General features: G+C 41.3%; 1 protein-coding gene across 1 annotated transcript; it reads left to right on the plus strand.

Annotated features, from left to right (window-relative positions):
* Positions 1-13,034: 13,034 nt before the first annotated feature.
* LOC106653478 (zinc finger protein 182-like) lies at positions 13,035-14,412 on the plus strand. Its single transcript, XM_014372931.2, has 3 exons — positions 13,035-13,115; positions 13,183-13,297; positions 13,364-14,412. Exons 1-3 carry the CDS (start codon positions 13,060-13,062, stop codon positions 14,252-14,254), a joined length of 1,062 nt encoding a protein of 353 aa, XP_014228417.2. The 5' UTR covers positions 13,035-13,059; the 3' UTR covers positions 14,255-14,412.
* Positions 14,413-16,067: the final 1,655 nt, after the last annotated feature.

Genomic DNA, 16,067 nt, shown 5'->3' on the forward strand with positions numbered 1-16,067 from the left:
AGTATTTACTCGATTATAAAATTCTTATCTATGTAGGCATTACGTGTATCTACAGGTATACTTTCTCTCTTTCTGCTTGTGTAACTGGTGTCGGTCCGACGACCATATACATATGTACACAAAAAGTATTGCTCATCATTGAATTCGGTAACTAGTTTGAGCAGTGAATCTAGTTTATAAGTGTAAGACCACGCATGTACGTCGACACACATACGCACACACCCACACGTATTCACGTACGCAGCTGTTCGTCTGTTTTTAGATTCAAACCAACACGCGCGTTCGCTTTCTCAATTCATCGAAAAAAAGTGTGCCAGTAAGCGTGTCGACGCCACGAGGCGAACAACGAAGTGACGCATATATATACATATTTCGTCGACTGCGCAGCCAGTGTTTCTCGTGCTAAACGAAAGAAAAATAGTGTAACATTCTTATAAAAATTGTGCAGCGACTGTGCGTGCGTGCGTGCATGTGTGTTGTGCTGTGCGCGAGTGATGGATAAGTTGTGGTTAAACGATGGGCGTGCTATACCTCCGCCCGGAGAAGGTGAACGGAGATGCGAGTATACCGTCGAACTGCTCAAGAGTATACGAGCAGAGGTGAACTGGAAGCGCGCGCTCGACAAATACGTATTTCTCCTACGGTTCGACGACGAGATCTCGAGCCACTGGCCGTGCCGCGCCTGCCCGTATCCCAACCTCCGCGACATCTTCAGCCGCGAGGAGATCGAGCTGCTCTTCGCCGAATCCGCGCGCAGCAACCACGAGTTCATCCAGGCGGAGCGATTCATCGCGTTCGCGATCGAGTGCGGCTACAGGGACGAGCCCGAGCTCACGCAAGACGGCAGCAACGTAATTAGGCGCGCGACGCCGATTCATCGCGCGGCCGCGTTCACGGGCCCCTACGCCGGCGAGATCATCGATCGGCTGTTTCGGATCTACGACAGGTACGACGCGAGCTACGTGGACGAGACCGGACTGACGCATCTGCACGTGGCCTGCGGGGCCGGCCTCAATCACGTCGTCGACAAGTATCTGCGCGCCGGCCGGGTGGACCCGAACGAGGCCTGGCCGGGCACGGGCGACACCCCCCTGCACCTGGCCTGCCGCCACGAGAACGAGCCGATGGCGCGCGCGCTGCTGCTGGCCGGGGCCGATCCCAACGCCCGCACCGCTGCCGGCCAGACGCCACTGCACGTGATCTGCAATCTGCCATCGGCCTCCGCGAGCAGGCGCATGGCCAGGCTGCTGTTCGGCTGCTGCAAGGCAACGCAGCGACGCGTACAAGTTGACGCCCGCGATAGGTTCGGCAATCCGCCTCTGTTCGCGGCCATATTTCAAGGCCGGCGACGCTTGATCGCGCGGCTACTGAGAGAGGGCGCCGACCCCACCGCCACCAATCTGGACGGCTGGACGCCACTGCACATCGTCTGTCAGCGCCAGAGGGACGACAAGCTCCTCGAGGATTTCTTCGACCTCGTGGAGGAGCATGCGGCACCGGAAACGGAGCTGAGCGTCGACGCCAGGGACAAGCAGGGCCGTACACCGCTGCAGTGGGCCGTGGTGCACTGTCGGCCCAACGCGGTCGAGGCGCTACTGCTACTTGGCGCCGATCTCGCGAACTTCGTGTACCCCAGCGAGGAGCACTTCGCCGCGAGAACCGGACCCTGGAGCCAGTCGGCCAATTTACCGTTGATTCTGGCATGCGGCTTGTTGAGGGTCATCGAGAAGCTCGAGAAGTGGGATTATCGACTGGATCGAGACGCGGCCCTCACCGTCATGAACGTCCTCGCCCGCACTGGATTTTTCGAGAAGTTGGTACCGAAGCACGAATTGATCGAACGCGTCGAGCAAGAGTGGCTCGCCGATGTCTCGAAAAATATGATGATAACTACGAGACTGTCGCTGGCCGATTTACTCGAGCTGTCGATCGACGAGGCGGCGAAACGACTCGCGCTGTCCCAGTGCTGGCAGGTGGCGCGCTGGAGCATATTCGAATACCCCAGTATCTCCGCAGGAGGGCCCCTCGACCGTTGTCTCAAGCGTATCCACGAGATAACGGCGAGAGGATTTTTTCGGCGTTGCGCGCTGTATCCTTTCTGGGACCTGATACACTGTCGGCTGCCCATCGAGGTCTGCGAGATGGTCATCCAAGACTTGACGAACGAGGATTTGTATCATATTTGCGTGGCAGCCAAAGGGCTCACAAACGATGCTGCGGGAAACGAAATAAATATTAAACGTTGCTAATATTAATATAGCCTAAAGAAATTGTAAATATTGTAAATATGTAATATGAAATAGTAAAAACTTAAGCTTTGGTGCATATGTTACTTATAGCAAGGGTAATGACTGTTTAATAATAAAAATAAATAAATTTTGTTTTGGTAACGCTCCAACAATTTTATCTAGTCTCATTATTAAACAATGAGTATCAAAATCAAAATAAAAAAAAAAAATTAATTAATTTATATCGATTTCAATTTTATTTTGTCTTTCAATTTTATTTCAATTCTATTTCCTAAAAATTACAAAGAAGTTTCATGTTTTGTAGATGTTCTATGTACGGCTCTTTGAAAAATTTTAAAACAAATCCCTTTTCTTCCATTCTTTCGTCCATGCTACTTCGTTAAATCTTGTTATTTTATATAACTTCGGTATATTTCCATGATGGTGCTTTACACTGAGAAAAATAATTCATTGATTCAATGAAATATTTATTTAAATACAATTTATGAAATAATTTCATTGAAATAATGAATTTTTATTTCATCCAACAAAATATTTGATTGTTTTTACCAAAGTTTCATCATCAATCATTTGATTGAAATAATAGTAAATAAAATATTAAATTAGATTTCATTGAATCAATGAATTTTTTTTCTCAGTGCAAAACGATAATTGTTCAATTGTTTAATACCCAAAAAGAATGATAAAGAACCACAATCCTTTGGTAAAAATTTAAGTTTTTTTGTTATAAAACTAATGATAACTTATAGGTTGAAAACCATGTTTACATACTTTTTTTAACACTCACAAATAACAATACAATCATGTAACAGAGAAGATTTGCTAAAAATGAGCACTAAAATAATTTAAGTAAAGTTTAGCCAGGTGATACAAAAATGTGTTGAATTTCTCATAGGCTCGAGCTGTTCGAAAGAGCGCGCGTGTGCGATTTGCGCATGTGCGTAAGCGCTTTGAGTTTTAAAAAATGTTGGGTGTCGTACTATACACACATGATAACCCTTTTCAATACCATATTTGAAATTATTTTGTGCAGTTAGATATTTAGAAACAGTTAAGTACATCAATAGAAAGTGTGTTGACACACAACACAAGCTTTAAACATATCTCAGCTACCTGTCGTAGAAATCCAAGAGCAAGCATTGTGGTAGCCCATGTGGTTTCATTTTGTCCGATAGCCAATTGGCCATGGTCGCAACCAAAAGCTAGCCATAAGATGAACCGTAGCTACTTGTGTGTATAATTTTCTAGAATTTAGTATTCATTTTTCATCATGTTTCATTAATTTAACTTTGCTATAAGTACAAGTAGCTTTTTAAATGTTAAATTTTTAAATGCGATTACGCCTTATTTTACGTACGCATAACGCTTATCTCTATTTCTAATTGTCGTATACCGAATGAATCGGTGCACACACGCATCCGTATAAGTACGCAGCTGCTTATCCGTGTTTAGTTTCAAACCCACGCCTCTATACTTTCTCCATTTCGGGGTACGGCAGTTAGTATGATTGTCATGCATGTGTTTTCTTTTTTTTTTCTTAAATCCACAATGACCAAGTCAAATAAACCATTGATGAACGATCATGATTTGATGATATTAAATTGATATGCAGTAGCTTTAGTTTCACGTTGACAGCAATTACGAGTAAATTCCCGAAACAACGAGTAATTACAAGCTAAGAATGACTGAAGGAAGGAAAGGCAAGACGAGCCCCCCCGGCTTTCTCATGCACTCTCGACGAGGTAATTCAAGTCTCGTGAAAAGCCGTACATAAATAATGCTCTACGCCAGCTCTATGAGTGACATCAAATTTTAATTAGGTAAAATATAAAAAAAAAAAAAAAAAAAGAAAAAAGAAGACGCTACACGAGTCGCGAGTGCGCAATTACGCGCGAGTGACCAATCGTCCGCGCGCGCGCGACAAAACAACGAGAAGAAAAAAAGCGCACAGGATGGATCTCTCCGCGGAAGACGAACGATATTTTTTAGCCAACTCTGCAGGGAAGGATAATAGCTCGCGCGGCTAACACACACACACACACACACACACGTACATAAACGAAGGATAGCTCGAGAGTTAGAGCTCTCGTTCGCGCTCGAGGACTGGACCGCGCTGCAGTCCAGCTGATTTACGACTTTTCCTCGTCTCCTTTTGCAGTATTAGAGAGAGGAGAGCATCGTTTTTTTTTATATATACTCCTCCTCCTCCCGTGTGCTGCATCTCCTACTGCTACTACTACTTCTTCTTCTTGCTCTTCCACTTTCATTTCCAGAACGACAAATCGCCGTGATTGCGCGAGATTTTCTCATTTTCGCTGATTTGCTTTGACACTGACTTACGGTTTCATTAAAATAGTTCGGCTCTCGGGCGCGCGAGCGGAGTTTGTTGCTCGGGGGGCCGTAAACATCGATCGCGATAATTTATATCGAGCATATGGCTTGGATTTCGTGAGCGAACGTGACGCGTGACGTCGTTCGAGATTTTTTTATCAGCTAGTTATTTGAAATTATTTTACGGAGGAAATAAAGATTTTAAAATAATTAACCCATTTTTCTGTGTGGATACTCTCTTAAAAAGTATTAATGGTGCCCTGATGGAAATACTCAATATTAATAATGGACCGATCACCGAAAAATAAACATAATTAAAATACATTTGGCTACTTAAATAGGCGATTTTTTTTATATATTTATTTAGAAATGCGAAACTCATTCATCACTTGAAAAGGACGTTTCCATTGTTTCAAAAATGTGTTGACCAATTTTCAACAACTTGGAGCACGATAATATCATTTTGAGCTTCCACCGCTAGATGGCGAGTACCTTCATTTGTAAATCTGGAAGTCACAGAGTAAAAACAATGATATAAGTCAAAGCAAGGTCTAGTATATACGAAAATCTCAAAATCTTCTGTTTTTTCTCTTAAAACTTTTTCGTTGTCCAAAAACTAGATTCAAGATAAAATCTTGAACACTTATACCTAAGCTACGGGTCCAATCACTAAGCATACAGTATATACGCGACCTAGCGATGAAATTTGATTTCATTGCATAATAAACGCATACGTTTGAAATAACTTTATGCGATTTTCAAGAAAATACTCCAACGACCCTTTGTTCTTTAAAAAAAAAAAATGCCAAAAATTAGTACGATACTTTTAAATGAAAGAAGAGGGGCTGTTAGTAATAAATAACGAAACGCGCTTACGCCGTATACGCAACCATAAATATTTTTTTTCGCTGTTTTTATGTTTTACGCGACAATAAGGGAGCTATAAGCTAGCTCGGGATATACTATAATACATCAACAAAGAACAATTATATGGAGCCGTAAATCTAGTTCATAACTCTTCGCCGTATAAAGCTTTTGTTCTTCTTAGTGAATTTAGCCACTTTAATTGAAAACAAGCACCGCCGCGACTCTCCGAAATGAAAGTCTCGCGCGCGCGCGTGTACAACACGCGACGACGACGACGACGTACAATCTCGAAAACTCGAATATCGTAATACCCTTTTTCACTCGCTGAGGCATGCATATTTTGACGCGCGAATGAAATAAACGCGCGCTCGCGACGTTCGGACAACGCGATATCGATCGAAGCGCGCGCGCGCGAAAACTGCCAGGCCGGACTCAGCTTTTTTTTTTTTTTTTTAACTATTATTATTATATCCATACGAAATCGCTGCAGCGCTTAAAAGCTTTCGCCAAAATTCGTTGCTGCACAATAGTCGTCGGTACAAGCACACTTTTATGTCGTGCATGTATACGCGGGGGTGGGTGCAATTGCTTATATGGCGCCACAGCAGCCGTATAAAAGCCGTGCGCGGATGACTCGAGCGAGAGAGCGAACGAAGTAGTTCGATCGGCGTTGCGTCATCCGCGCGCGAAGCCGCAGCAGCGACTTTATTTTTCCTCTCAGCTCGCACTTTCTCAGCTTCGTAAAAAGGAGTCGGCGGAGGCGGGCAAAAAAAAGAAGCGACGATTAGAAAAGATACGAGTGGCTGGCCTCGATCGATCGGAAAAGCGATTAGCTCGGTGCAGTGCAGTGTACTGCTCTCTGCTGCTGCTGCTGCTGCTGCGTTGATCCGCCGACGAGAAAATTGTTTTCATTGACTGTCCAGCTGTCCGAGCTCTCTCTGCTTTTCTTTCTCTCCTCGCCTCAACGCCTCTAATGAGCACTTGGGAGGGCGAAAAAAAAGAGAGAGAAAAAAGCTCGAGGAATCGACCGAGCGTTACTGTATCGGTTTCATGTTTACGGGCTTGTCTTCCGTAAATATCCTTCAAACTTTTCGTGGCCCCCTCCCGACCACGAGACTTATCTACGAATTCGGCCCGTAAAACAGCTTATCCACGCGAGACCAGTGAGTGAATTACTGCCTAACACGAGTATCGAGTGAGTCCAAGCAAAAAAAAAAGAAAAAGAAAACAAGATCGACGCTGTACATCACCCGACCGTATGGACCGTAACTTTGCGACTTTGACACGCGACATCCATCCTCTTATACGCACTTCAAGCCTCGAACTTTCGAGCTCTAGTCTCGGATCGGCTTCTGTTTGGCTTTGTGGAAATCAGCAGCAGCGGCGATATCCGATCGTTTTTCTCCTACCACCGGCGGCGAGTCATCGGGCCAAATTGATTTACATCGAGAACAAATAAGCCGCATCCAACGTTAATGGCTGCGTCGATTGCCACTCGAGTCCTGCGAGTACCCCACAGCATAATGACCAGCTGTATCGTCGTCGCGTCGACGGTGGGTAAGGGTAAAACTCGATCCTCGCGATGAAATGGCCAAAGTGGACAAAGTCCCGGCGACGAAACGAGCAGTGCAGTGAGCGACTCGTTGAGACTTAAAAGGCGACTACTGGCGCCGATTCATTGTCAGTTGCACGAGTGCCGATGCTCCCCGCATTTGCATTCGACCAGAGTCGATTGTGCGGCAATAGTTGTAGTGGCAGTTCGATTCGGATTTATCGAGCCTCGTCTTTTATTTCGAACGAGCCGCGCTTATATATCCGCACGAGGAGGAGGAGGAGGCAATTATGGCATCGATCGTCGCGGTGTCTTCGGCACCGAAAGAATCGCATCTGGCGTTTGCACTGCCTCGGCCGTTTGTCACTCGGCGTCGCAGTAGCAGCAACTGCAGCAGCAGCCGAGGGGATGCAGCTCTGTATGCAGTGCAGTCTGCAGCTCTGCGAACGAGGGGCTGCCACGGTCCGTTTCGCCCATTTCCATCCTTTCCCACTGCTGCTGCATATATATAGCTATATAGTCGCGATGCTGCCGTAATAAATTTCTCACCCGAATCTTTATCGCTTCAAGGCCGGAACCGTGATTAAAGTCCGAGCTTGTTTTAATTCCCTTTGTTTTATATCGACGCATGATTCAATATAAATTTAATCTCCCAGTGTTTCTTTTTCCACCCCTTTTTTTGGCTCGAGTGAAAAAATTGTCGAAGAGTTCGAGAAATTTCGGAATTTTTGAAAGAAAGAGAGAGAGAGAGAGAGAGAGAGAGAGAGAAGAAAGAAAAAAATTTAAAAAGGAGTATAAAAACGTTTCCAAAAAAATATAAATTCGTAGTCGTCGTTTGGTGCCGGCTGAGTAGAAAATTATTTAAGTTATGAGATATTTCACCCAACATTAAACATATATCGTTTAAAATCTAATTTGATTAGTCGATAAACCTCGTCCTAATCAAGCAAATCGTCAAATAGTACCTTATTTACCGCCAGATGGCACACGCTTGAATCTTCGAAAAATCGCAAGAGAAAAGGTAAAGTTCTGGAAATAAATAATAGACTAACAGGAATAGATAGGATAGGAACAGATTTATTAAATATTTATTTTACTAGTAATGTAAGAAACATGAAGCGGAGTCATTCCTCGACTATTAGCTGAGTTCGGATCGCACCCATGTCTCAGTAGCGATTCGGCTAAATTTCGGTAGCCATGAGACAGAGCCAATTCCAATGGCGTCCTGTCTCTTTCGTCGCGAACGTCGAGCTGCAGTTTTTTGTTCATTTCAAAGCATGCATCCATCAGATCTTCATCGTCTGGTCCTACAAGACAAATCACATGAAGTTAGCGATATTCGGGTTCGCTCCAAGTTTCAGCAGCGTCTTGACAGCCTCGTAATTTTTACAGTATGCGGCAATATGCAGTGGTGTATTGCCAAAATAGTCTTGAGCATCTACGTTTACTTGTCGGTCACTGAGTGCACACATATGGCAGAATTCATTTACCATGTCGCGATCAGTCCACGATTTCTGGCAGATAACATGAAGAGGGGTAAATCCATTGACTATGTTGATCGCGTTCGGATCAGCATCAGCCCTCAATAGACATGACAGCACGTGAAACCGATTTTTAAAGTCTCCGCGTTGATTCAAAGCCAAATGTAGAGGAGTATCACCAGTTGCCGGCAGCACACAATCATTCGGATTCACACCGGCTTGGTCGAGGTATCGTTCGATTGAGTCGTCGTATAGACGGCCGAACGCGCACGCCACATGAAAGTGGGTCAATCCACTCTGAGGATGAGTAAAGTGTGAGTGAGATTTATGTGTGGGCCACTGAGAATGTGAAGGGAAAAATTTCAATGTTTTAAGGGCTAAAAGGGGGCTTAATTATTTTTCAATTTTCAGTTACAGTACTAGGCTGTAAAAGTGAAAAAAAATTTTTTTTTCAAGAAAACACCTGATAACTCTTTTCAATACCCTATTTGAAAGTATTTTGTGCAGTTAGATATTTAGAAACAGTTAAGTACATCAATATAGAAATTGTGTTGACACACAACACAAGCTTTAAACACATCTAAGCTACCTATCGTAGAAATCCAAGAGCGAGCATTAATCTAATAAAGACTATGTGGTTTTATTTTGTTCAATAGCCAATTGGACATGGTCGCAACCAAAAGCTAGTGTTTTATGCAATACGAGTCAAAAACATAAACCTCGTTCAAATAATTTACTTGATCTGCTTGTGTTGTTGGAAGGGTGAAAAAATCAAAAGAAAGTGATTAAAATATTGCTCTAGGCAGTATCGATAGTCGACATTCAGTCTATCATGATGTAAAAGTGAAAGATGGCCGCATTTCATAGTGTATCTTCCTCGATATTGGCCAACCGATAATGCCACTTGGTAGAGGGCTTTAATTTGATGTTGTATTGATACTCTATTAATTTCAGGCAAATCCAAGAGGACAAACACATCTATTTTGGGCCTAAAATGCATTTTTTTGATTTTTAATGGTGTAAGAGTATCTGAATCACTTTTTACATATCACCAATGAATTCCTTATCAAAAAATACATAAAAATACTATGTTTGATTTATTTTTCAGAGCTACATTGGGCCTATGGAGAAAAAAGTTAGTTTTCAGATTCTAACTTTGAGCAGCTGTAGATTTTGAAGGAAGGAACCATGGCACTTTTTAAACACATGAAAAGTTTTGTTTTTTCATGTACTTTTAAGAAATGCATTTAGTTGATAGGTCATTTTTGGACCTATCAACTCATTTCTGATATGACCCATGTATACACACTGAGAAAATCGAACAACGTCGACAATCGAAACTACGATTTCGACTCATGTGATTTTTACGGTACATAAAAATCTTTGCACGGCCTTGTGAACTATGGTAGTAACGAGTAGTCGCACGCGCGAGGTAAAAAAACGTCAGAAGCCTTTTTAGGTATGTATGAATAACGAGCCGCGCTTCTTTTTCTGTTCGCTACGCGATTTCATTGCTAATGAGCCCGCGGCGACGCGGGCATATAATATTTTCTAACATCCAGCAAGTACGCTAAAAAGAGAGAGAAAGAGAGAGAGAGAGAGAAAAAAGATAGAGCTTTGGCACACTTTTCTCGGGCGCACATCTGTAACTCATTGATAAAAGATTTCAATGCAAATTTAACGCGTGAGAAAATTTAATGTGTATATTTTTCTCTCGTCGAAGTTGCTGCTGCTGCTGCGCACAGCGAAGCGAGAAAATAAAATTTTTTTTTTCCTCACACTTCACGCGAAAACGATGAAGTTTGTCTCGAAAATTTGAAAACGCGCGGAAAAAAGGGGGTAGGTAAAAAAGGTAAATAAATGCACATTACGGGGCTCTGGTTCTTTCTCTCTCCTCTTTTTTTGCTTTAAACTCGAGCATTCAGCGCGTTTTTGAACGAAATGTGAAAAATAAAAAATAAAAAAAGGGTCACGCGCGATGAGCAACGAAAAATTTCTCTCCTCCTCCTCCTCGCGCCGTCGTCTACGTCGTAAGCTATTTATAAGAATGAAGATTTCTCCCGACAGAAAAGGGAAGAAAAACATGTTACAAAAGAGAGAGAGAGAAATATAGAGATGAGAAAAGAAGCGAGCTCGGCATATATAGAATATGCTGAAAAAATATTATGCACTCGCCAATATAAGGCCGGAGCACAATGGCTCGAAGCGCAGCGAGCAGAAGCAGTACAGCGTCAAACTCATAATAAAAAATCGATGAAATTTGCGCGTGCTCTAAGTCTCTCTCTCTTGAGAAAGGGTAAACAACATTTTTATATTAAACAAAAATATTTCCATACGAACCCGTGCGTTTCGACGGTGGGCAGCGTACTCGTCGTCTTTACAAAAGAAACCGATTACTTACTTCTTTTTTTCTTTTTTATCTTTTCATTTTGATAAAATTCTCAGATACGCTATGATTATATATTACAACGATATTTTCTTCTTTTTTTTTTATCTCCGCCTCGGACATTGATAAAACGGAACGATAGGGTACGCTCATCAAGATACTTCCGACCGACATAAAAAAAAAAAAGAACGACGAACGAAAGTGCATATATACTGCCAGTATACACAGCCTCGCAGACTCGAAACAAGATGAAAAAAAAAGAAGCAGAAGAAGAGAAGAAGCTCGCGAGCGCGCGAGGGCGGAAAAGAAGCGAAGAGTGCGGAGATTTTTCCGGAAGTTTACGTGTCCAAGTTTGCGGGTTTCTCTCTCTCTCTCTCTCTCTTTCTCCTTCGGCTCTTCCTATCTTCCCTTTCGCGCGTTAGATTCCGAGGCATCGCTCAAAACTTGTAACTAGCGGTATATATACCAATGTGTCTGTGTGTGTGGCAAAGTACACCTCACCGCGCAGCCTTTCAGGTGCTTTACCTCTTTTTCTTCTTGTTTTTTTTTCAGTCGGAATGCAATTGCTTTGAGAGCTTTCGTTCCTAGAAACTGGACTGTACACTTGTTAACTTGTTGTCGGGGTAATTTTCTTCGAGCTTCATTAACGTTCTATCCCCTTCTTTATTTATTTCTCTCCCTTTTTTTTGTTGGCATTTTTTCTCGTTGTCTCTATTCCAAAAATGTTTCGACGCGATCCTCGCGCGCGCGGCGTCGCGTGAGTGTATTGCATTGAAAAAACTCGACAACGGCCCGCGTACAGCGGCAGATATCTATCAAAAGGATAAAATGTCAAAACACGTATATAGCTCAAAAAAATGAATGGTGTATAGGCAGCAGATACTCCGCGCGTGTTCGCCCTGAAAGCTTCGAATCTGGTTTACCAACTCGTCTGTCTATTTTTTTTTTTTTTTACGCCCCACCTCGCTTTTTGAAAGATATAGAAAGTTGAACGCGCGCGAGTGGATGCAAATCCCATCGTTGGTTAGGGCGAAAACTTTCAATTCTGCAGTGAGGTGAAAAGTTTCGTTTTTTTGGGGGGGGGAGAGGTTTTGTTTTTTGTTTGTTGTACTTTGCCTTCTTGAAGGATTCTTCTATCCCAGCTCCACCGGCTGGACTCTATTCATTGCCTTGTACTTGGTAACGAGAGGGAGAGAAAGAAAAAAAGAGGATAAAAAAAGTATATAATTAAGCTAATAATTAGCGCATTATAAGGAGACAGACGAGACGCGGAGTAAAAAAAAGAAAAAGTAGGGAAGCTCCCGTAACTAAATAAGATGCAAATAGCTCGTAAAGTTACATACACACACACACGCATACATTCGCATGCCAAATTTGCGAGCTTTACGCGTATTATACCAACGCTTTACATTATACTTATGCAAAGGAGAGAGAGATAGAGGGGCACGTAATGCGAATGTAAAAGAACCCTTTGTTATACGTGCACGTAAAAGAGGGGTACGAAGGGTTGCACGGAACAGGGTGAGAGGGCTTGGATGGACGCGAAAGACGAGATGCCTCTAATGAAGTTAATGAAAACGTCAGACGTAATACGTGGGCGGCGGCGGTGGTGGTAGTGGTCGCGGCCTAGTCTGCTGCGCTGCACACCACTCGACTCTTCGCGACTGTATAATACATACTTATTACATTGTACTATACGTAGAAGTATGCATAAGTAGACCGCGTGCAAAGCTCGCTCATGGCTATCTCGTATGCGCACGTGTGTGTGTGTGTGTGTGTGCGTTGAGCTTTTGTAACTCGTTCGAGAGAAAGAGGAGCAAAATTAAAAAAATTACTTCAAGCCGAGGCTTCGTATTCGTGGATATATTATAGTAGATGTACATCGCGAGGCTTATCTCATTTTCAAACGGCTCGGAGAAAGCGAGAGAGAGGAGATAGCTTTTAAATTTTTGGCCTACGCCGGTTGTACAATCACTTTTTACAAATTTTTAATTTCATTGTTAAGAAATATTATTGCTAGAAAAATAATTGTTGTCTTGAGGTAGATCAATAACGGAATTTGCTCGATGTTATGAAAATTAAGTTGCTTCGTTTCGATTTGTTTCCATTTCCACGTCATGATATGTAAATATTATTGAACTTCGTTTGAGATAGTTAGACTCACAGCGTTAGTATTGAAAGAGTCAGTCGCAAATGAGATTTCCCACGAGTAATATGGAATCTGGTGATTTATTCAATCCTGATATTAGGTAATTTGTATTTTATAAGGATTACACTACGAAAATCTTATAACAAAATACTTAAAATCTATTTCAGAGTGAAAGAAGAGCCTCGGCATGAACTTCACGATCATTATAATTATGAAATAATTGACACGACACTTACCGTTACTCAAAATGTTAAATACGAAAAGTTTCAGCATGAAAATTCAGTGAGTGTTGATAATTATCTTCCACTATCATTAATAAAACTTTTCTCATAATTTTAATTTTTTCAGGACCACATGCTGCAAGAATATGACGAAAGTCATAAAAATGGACATAACGACATCCAAATCGAATTGGAATGTATGGACATGAAGCCTAATTTAGCAGTTAAAATTGAAGATTTCTCTCTAAATCACTGGCAGGATAGTGACGAGTATAAAACTGGGAGCAAAATTAAATTAGAACCCGTCGGGACAGTGAAAAAAGAAATTTTTAGTGAAGAAGCCACTGTGATTAATGTTGAATGTGTTTCAAAAAATAATGGAAGCACTCCTGCAAGTCATCTAAAAAGACACGTCGATGCAGTCTGCAAAGATGTCACGCACGCATGTGAAATATGCGGCAATGTATTCAAACGAAGAGTTGATCTCAATAGGCACATCGATTCGGTGCATAATGGTGTTAGACATGCTTGTGATATTTGTGGAAAGACATTTACTCGAAAAGATCATCTCAAAATCCACGTCGAGTCGATACATCATAAAATCAAGCATCCTTGTAATAAATGCCAAAAGACATTCTCAAAAAAACGTGATCTCAATAGGCACATAGAGTCGGTGCATAATGGAATTTCACATACGTGCAATATATGCCCAAAGACATTCTCAGACAAGAGTAATCTCAGAAAACACATCGATTCGGTGCACAAGCGAGTCAGACATGCATGTGACATTTGTGGAAAGACATTCTCACAAAAAGTTCATCTCAAAATCCACACCGACGCAGTGCACAATAGAATCACCCAAGCATGTGATTTTTGTGAAAAAAAATTTAGATATCAAACTCAACTCAATACGCATGTCAAATCGTCGCATAATGACAACACTTATAAATGCAAGATATGCGGAAAAACGTTCGGACAGAAACGAAATCTGAAAGCTCATATCGATGTGGCTCATTGAGTCACGCAATCATACCTAACAAATGTATATGATTCATGTTCAATTACGTTAACAATTTTGATGTACGATCCAGTGTAATTGATCGAAAGACTGAAATTAAAAATTTGTATTTATGATATGATGAATTTTTCTAGTGTTATGTAAAAAAAGTAACTGTCATTAAAAGAATGCACTATTTATCGAATCAGAAATGTATCATCAATTTTACCCGATAAATCAATTTTGCCAGTGTTAAATAATTTTGCTTGATTCATAATTATGAGCTGATATATTTCTCTCGAATAATCTGTCTCGCTTATCTCATGATTTACCCTTAATGAAACTGCTTCGAATCAAAATTTTTCTAGCAAAAACATTTTAACGCGTGTTTATTTCAATTTTCACTGTAAACGTCACTTTTGATCGAGCCAAAAATTGTTCGGCTGATTGAAGCCGCTTTAAAATCCTTCACATTCGGGTATTATCGTATAATATAAATAAAAAAGTATTGCTTTGGCAGATAAAAATGTCCTTAATTACATCGTTTGATAGCTAATAAGGATTTATGAATTTGAGGATATCAAACTTTATTTTAAGCACGTGGCAAATAGATCGCGCGTGGAAGTAAGAAATGCGTCGTATTATATCATTCACACACAAACACACAGAAAAAGTTATTAAGTTATCCCGCTGCGGTATACATGACTTCCAAAATGTGTACGAGTATGCGTACGTGTGTTTGTGTGTAGAGAAAGTGTACGTGGCCCTTTGCCATCAATCAGAATCAGCAGCAGTGTGAATATATCGCACAGTGCAATAGTAGCTACAACTGCCTGTAGTGTCTCCGTCTGTGTGTGTGTGTGTGCAGCATTTGTGTGTGTACAGTATCAGCAATGACTGCTGCACTCCAATCGCGAGTAAGTTCACTGTTACTGCAGCAGCAGCAGTTGACTTCGGTTTATTCAACTTTGAGAGTGAGAGAACGAATATGTTTGTGTGTATAGTTCATTTACTCTCGGATGTTTACATATGGATGGATAGATGATACTATTATGGATGATACGTAAGCTATAATGTACTTTCGAGTGCTGCGCTTGTGCGATATATTACACTTGGTTCCGTGACATATATATTACACGCATGGGCCAAACTATAGTCACAACGTAATATGTCTAGTATAAAAATTGAAATGAATGAAATAGTCTTAAAGAATACATTGAGAAATGAAAATTTGAGCTCACTAGTTCTATCGCTCGTGGATCTGCAGAGGATCCACTTTGGATATTTATCTTTAAAATTTTATTAAAAAATCACGGAATAAATCACATCGCGTCGTGAAATACAGCCACTGATTGAAAATGTGGAAAAAATTCCGCTGTAGCAATTTTCAACATTAATAACATTGAACTAATGCCCAAAATATGATGGTTTTAAATATTTTAAATACGTGACAATCAATTACCGTGTTTTTATCGATTTTTCTGTTACAATCTAAATATTTCAGAAAATTTGACCAGTTTTGATGTTATAATACAACTTTCAGTCTCCACCGCCAGATGGCGAGTACCCGTTATCCGTAAATCTGCAAGTGACAAAGTCAAAATAATTGTATAAGTCAGATTACGATATTTAAAAGTTCCCAATTTTGCTTTCGTATCGACGTTGTTCTGTGTTTTAATTTTATCCTATATTTGTTTGCAATAATTATAAAAAAATTTTCACATCTTGCAGCTGCTCTTATAAGAATTATTGCGCCATTCTCGTGTGCTATCAAAATAACCACATTTAAGTAATTATTATTCATTAACTACTTAGGGTCGAACATTTCGCTGAT

The sequence above is a fragment of the Trichogramma pretiosum genome, unplaced genomic scaffold (assembly GCF_000599845.2).
Source record: "Trichogramma pretiosum strain Unisexual culture from Peru unplaced genomic scaffold, Tpre_2.0 scaffold35, whole genome shotgun sequence".
Taxonomy (NCBI): Eukaryota; Metazoa; Arthropoda; class Insecta; order Hymenoptera; family Trichogrammatidae; genus Trichogramma; species Trichogramma pretiosum.

Bases quoted from the DNA above. Each gene is read 5' to 3' on its own strand.
- LOC106653478 (XM_014372931.2), top strand. From the start codon at position 13,060: ATGAGATTTCCCACGAGTAATATGGAATCTGGTGATTTATTCAATCCT. The intron at 13,116-13,182 runs GTAATTTGTATT...AATCTATTTCAG, and splicing joins TTATTCAATCCTGATATTAG to AGTGAAAGAAGAGCCTCGGC. The intron at 13,298-13,363 runs GTGAGTGTTGAT...TAATTTTTTCAG, and splicing joins AGTTTCAGCATGAAAATTCA to GACCACATGCTGCAAGAATA.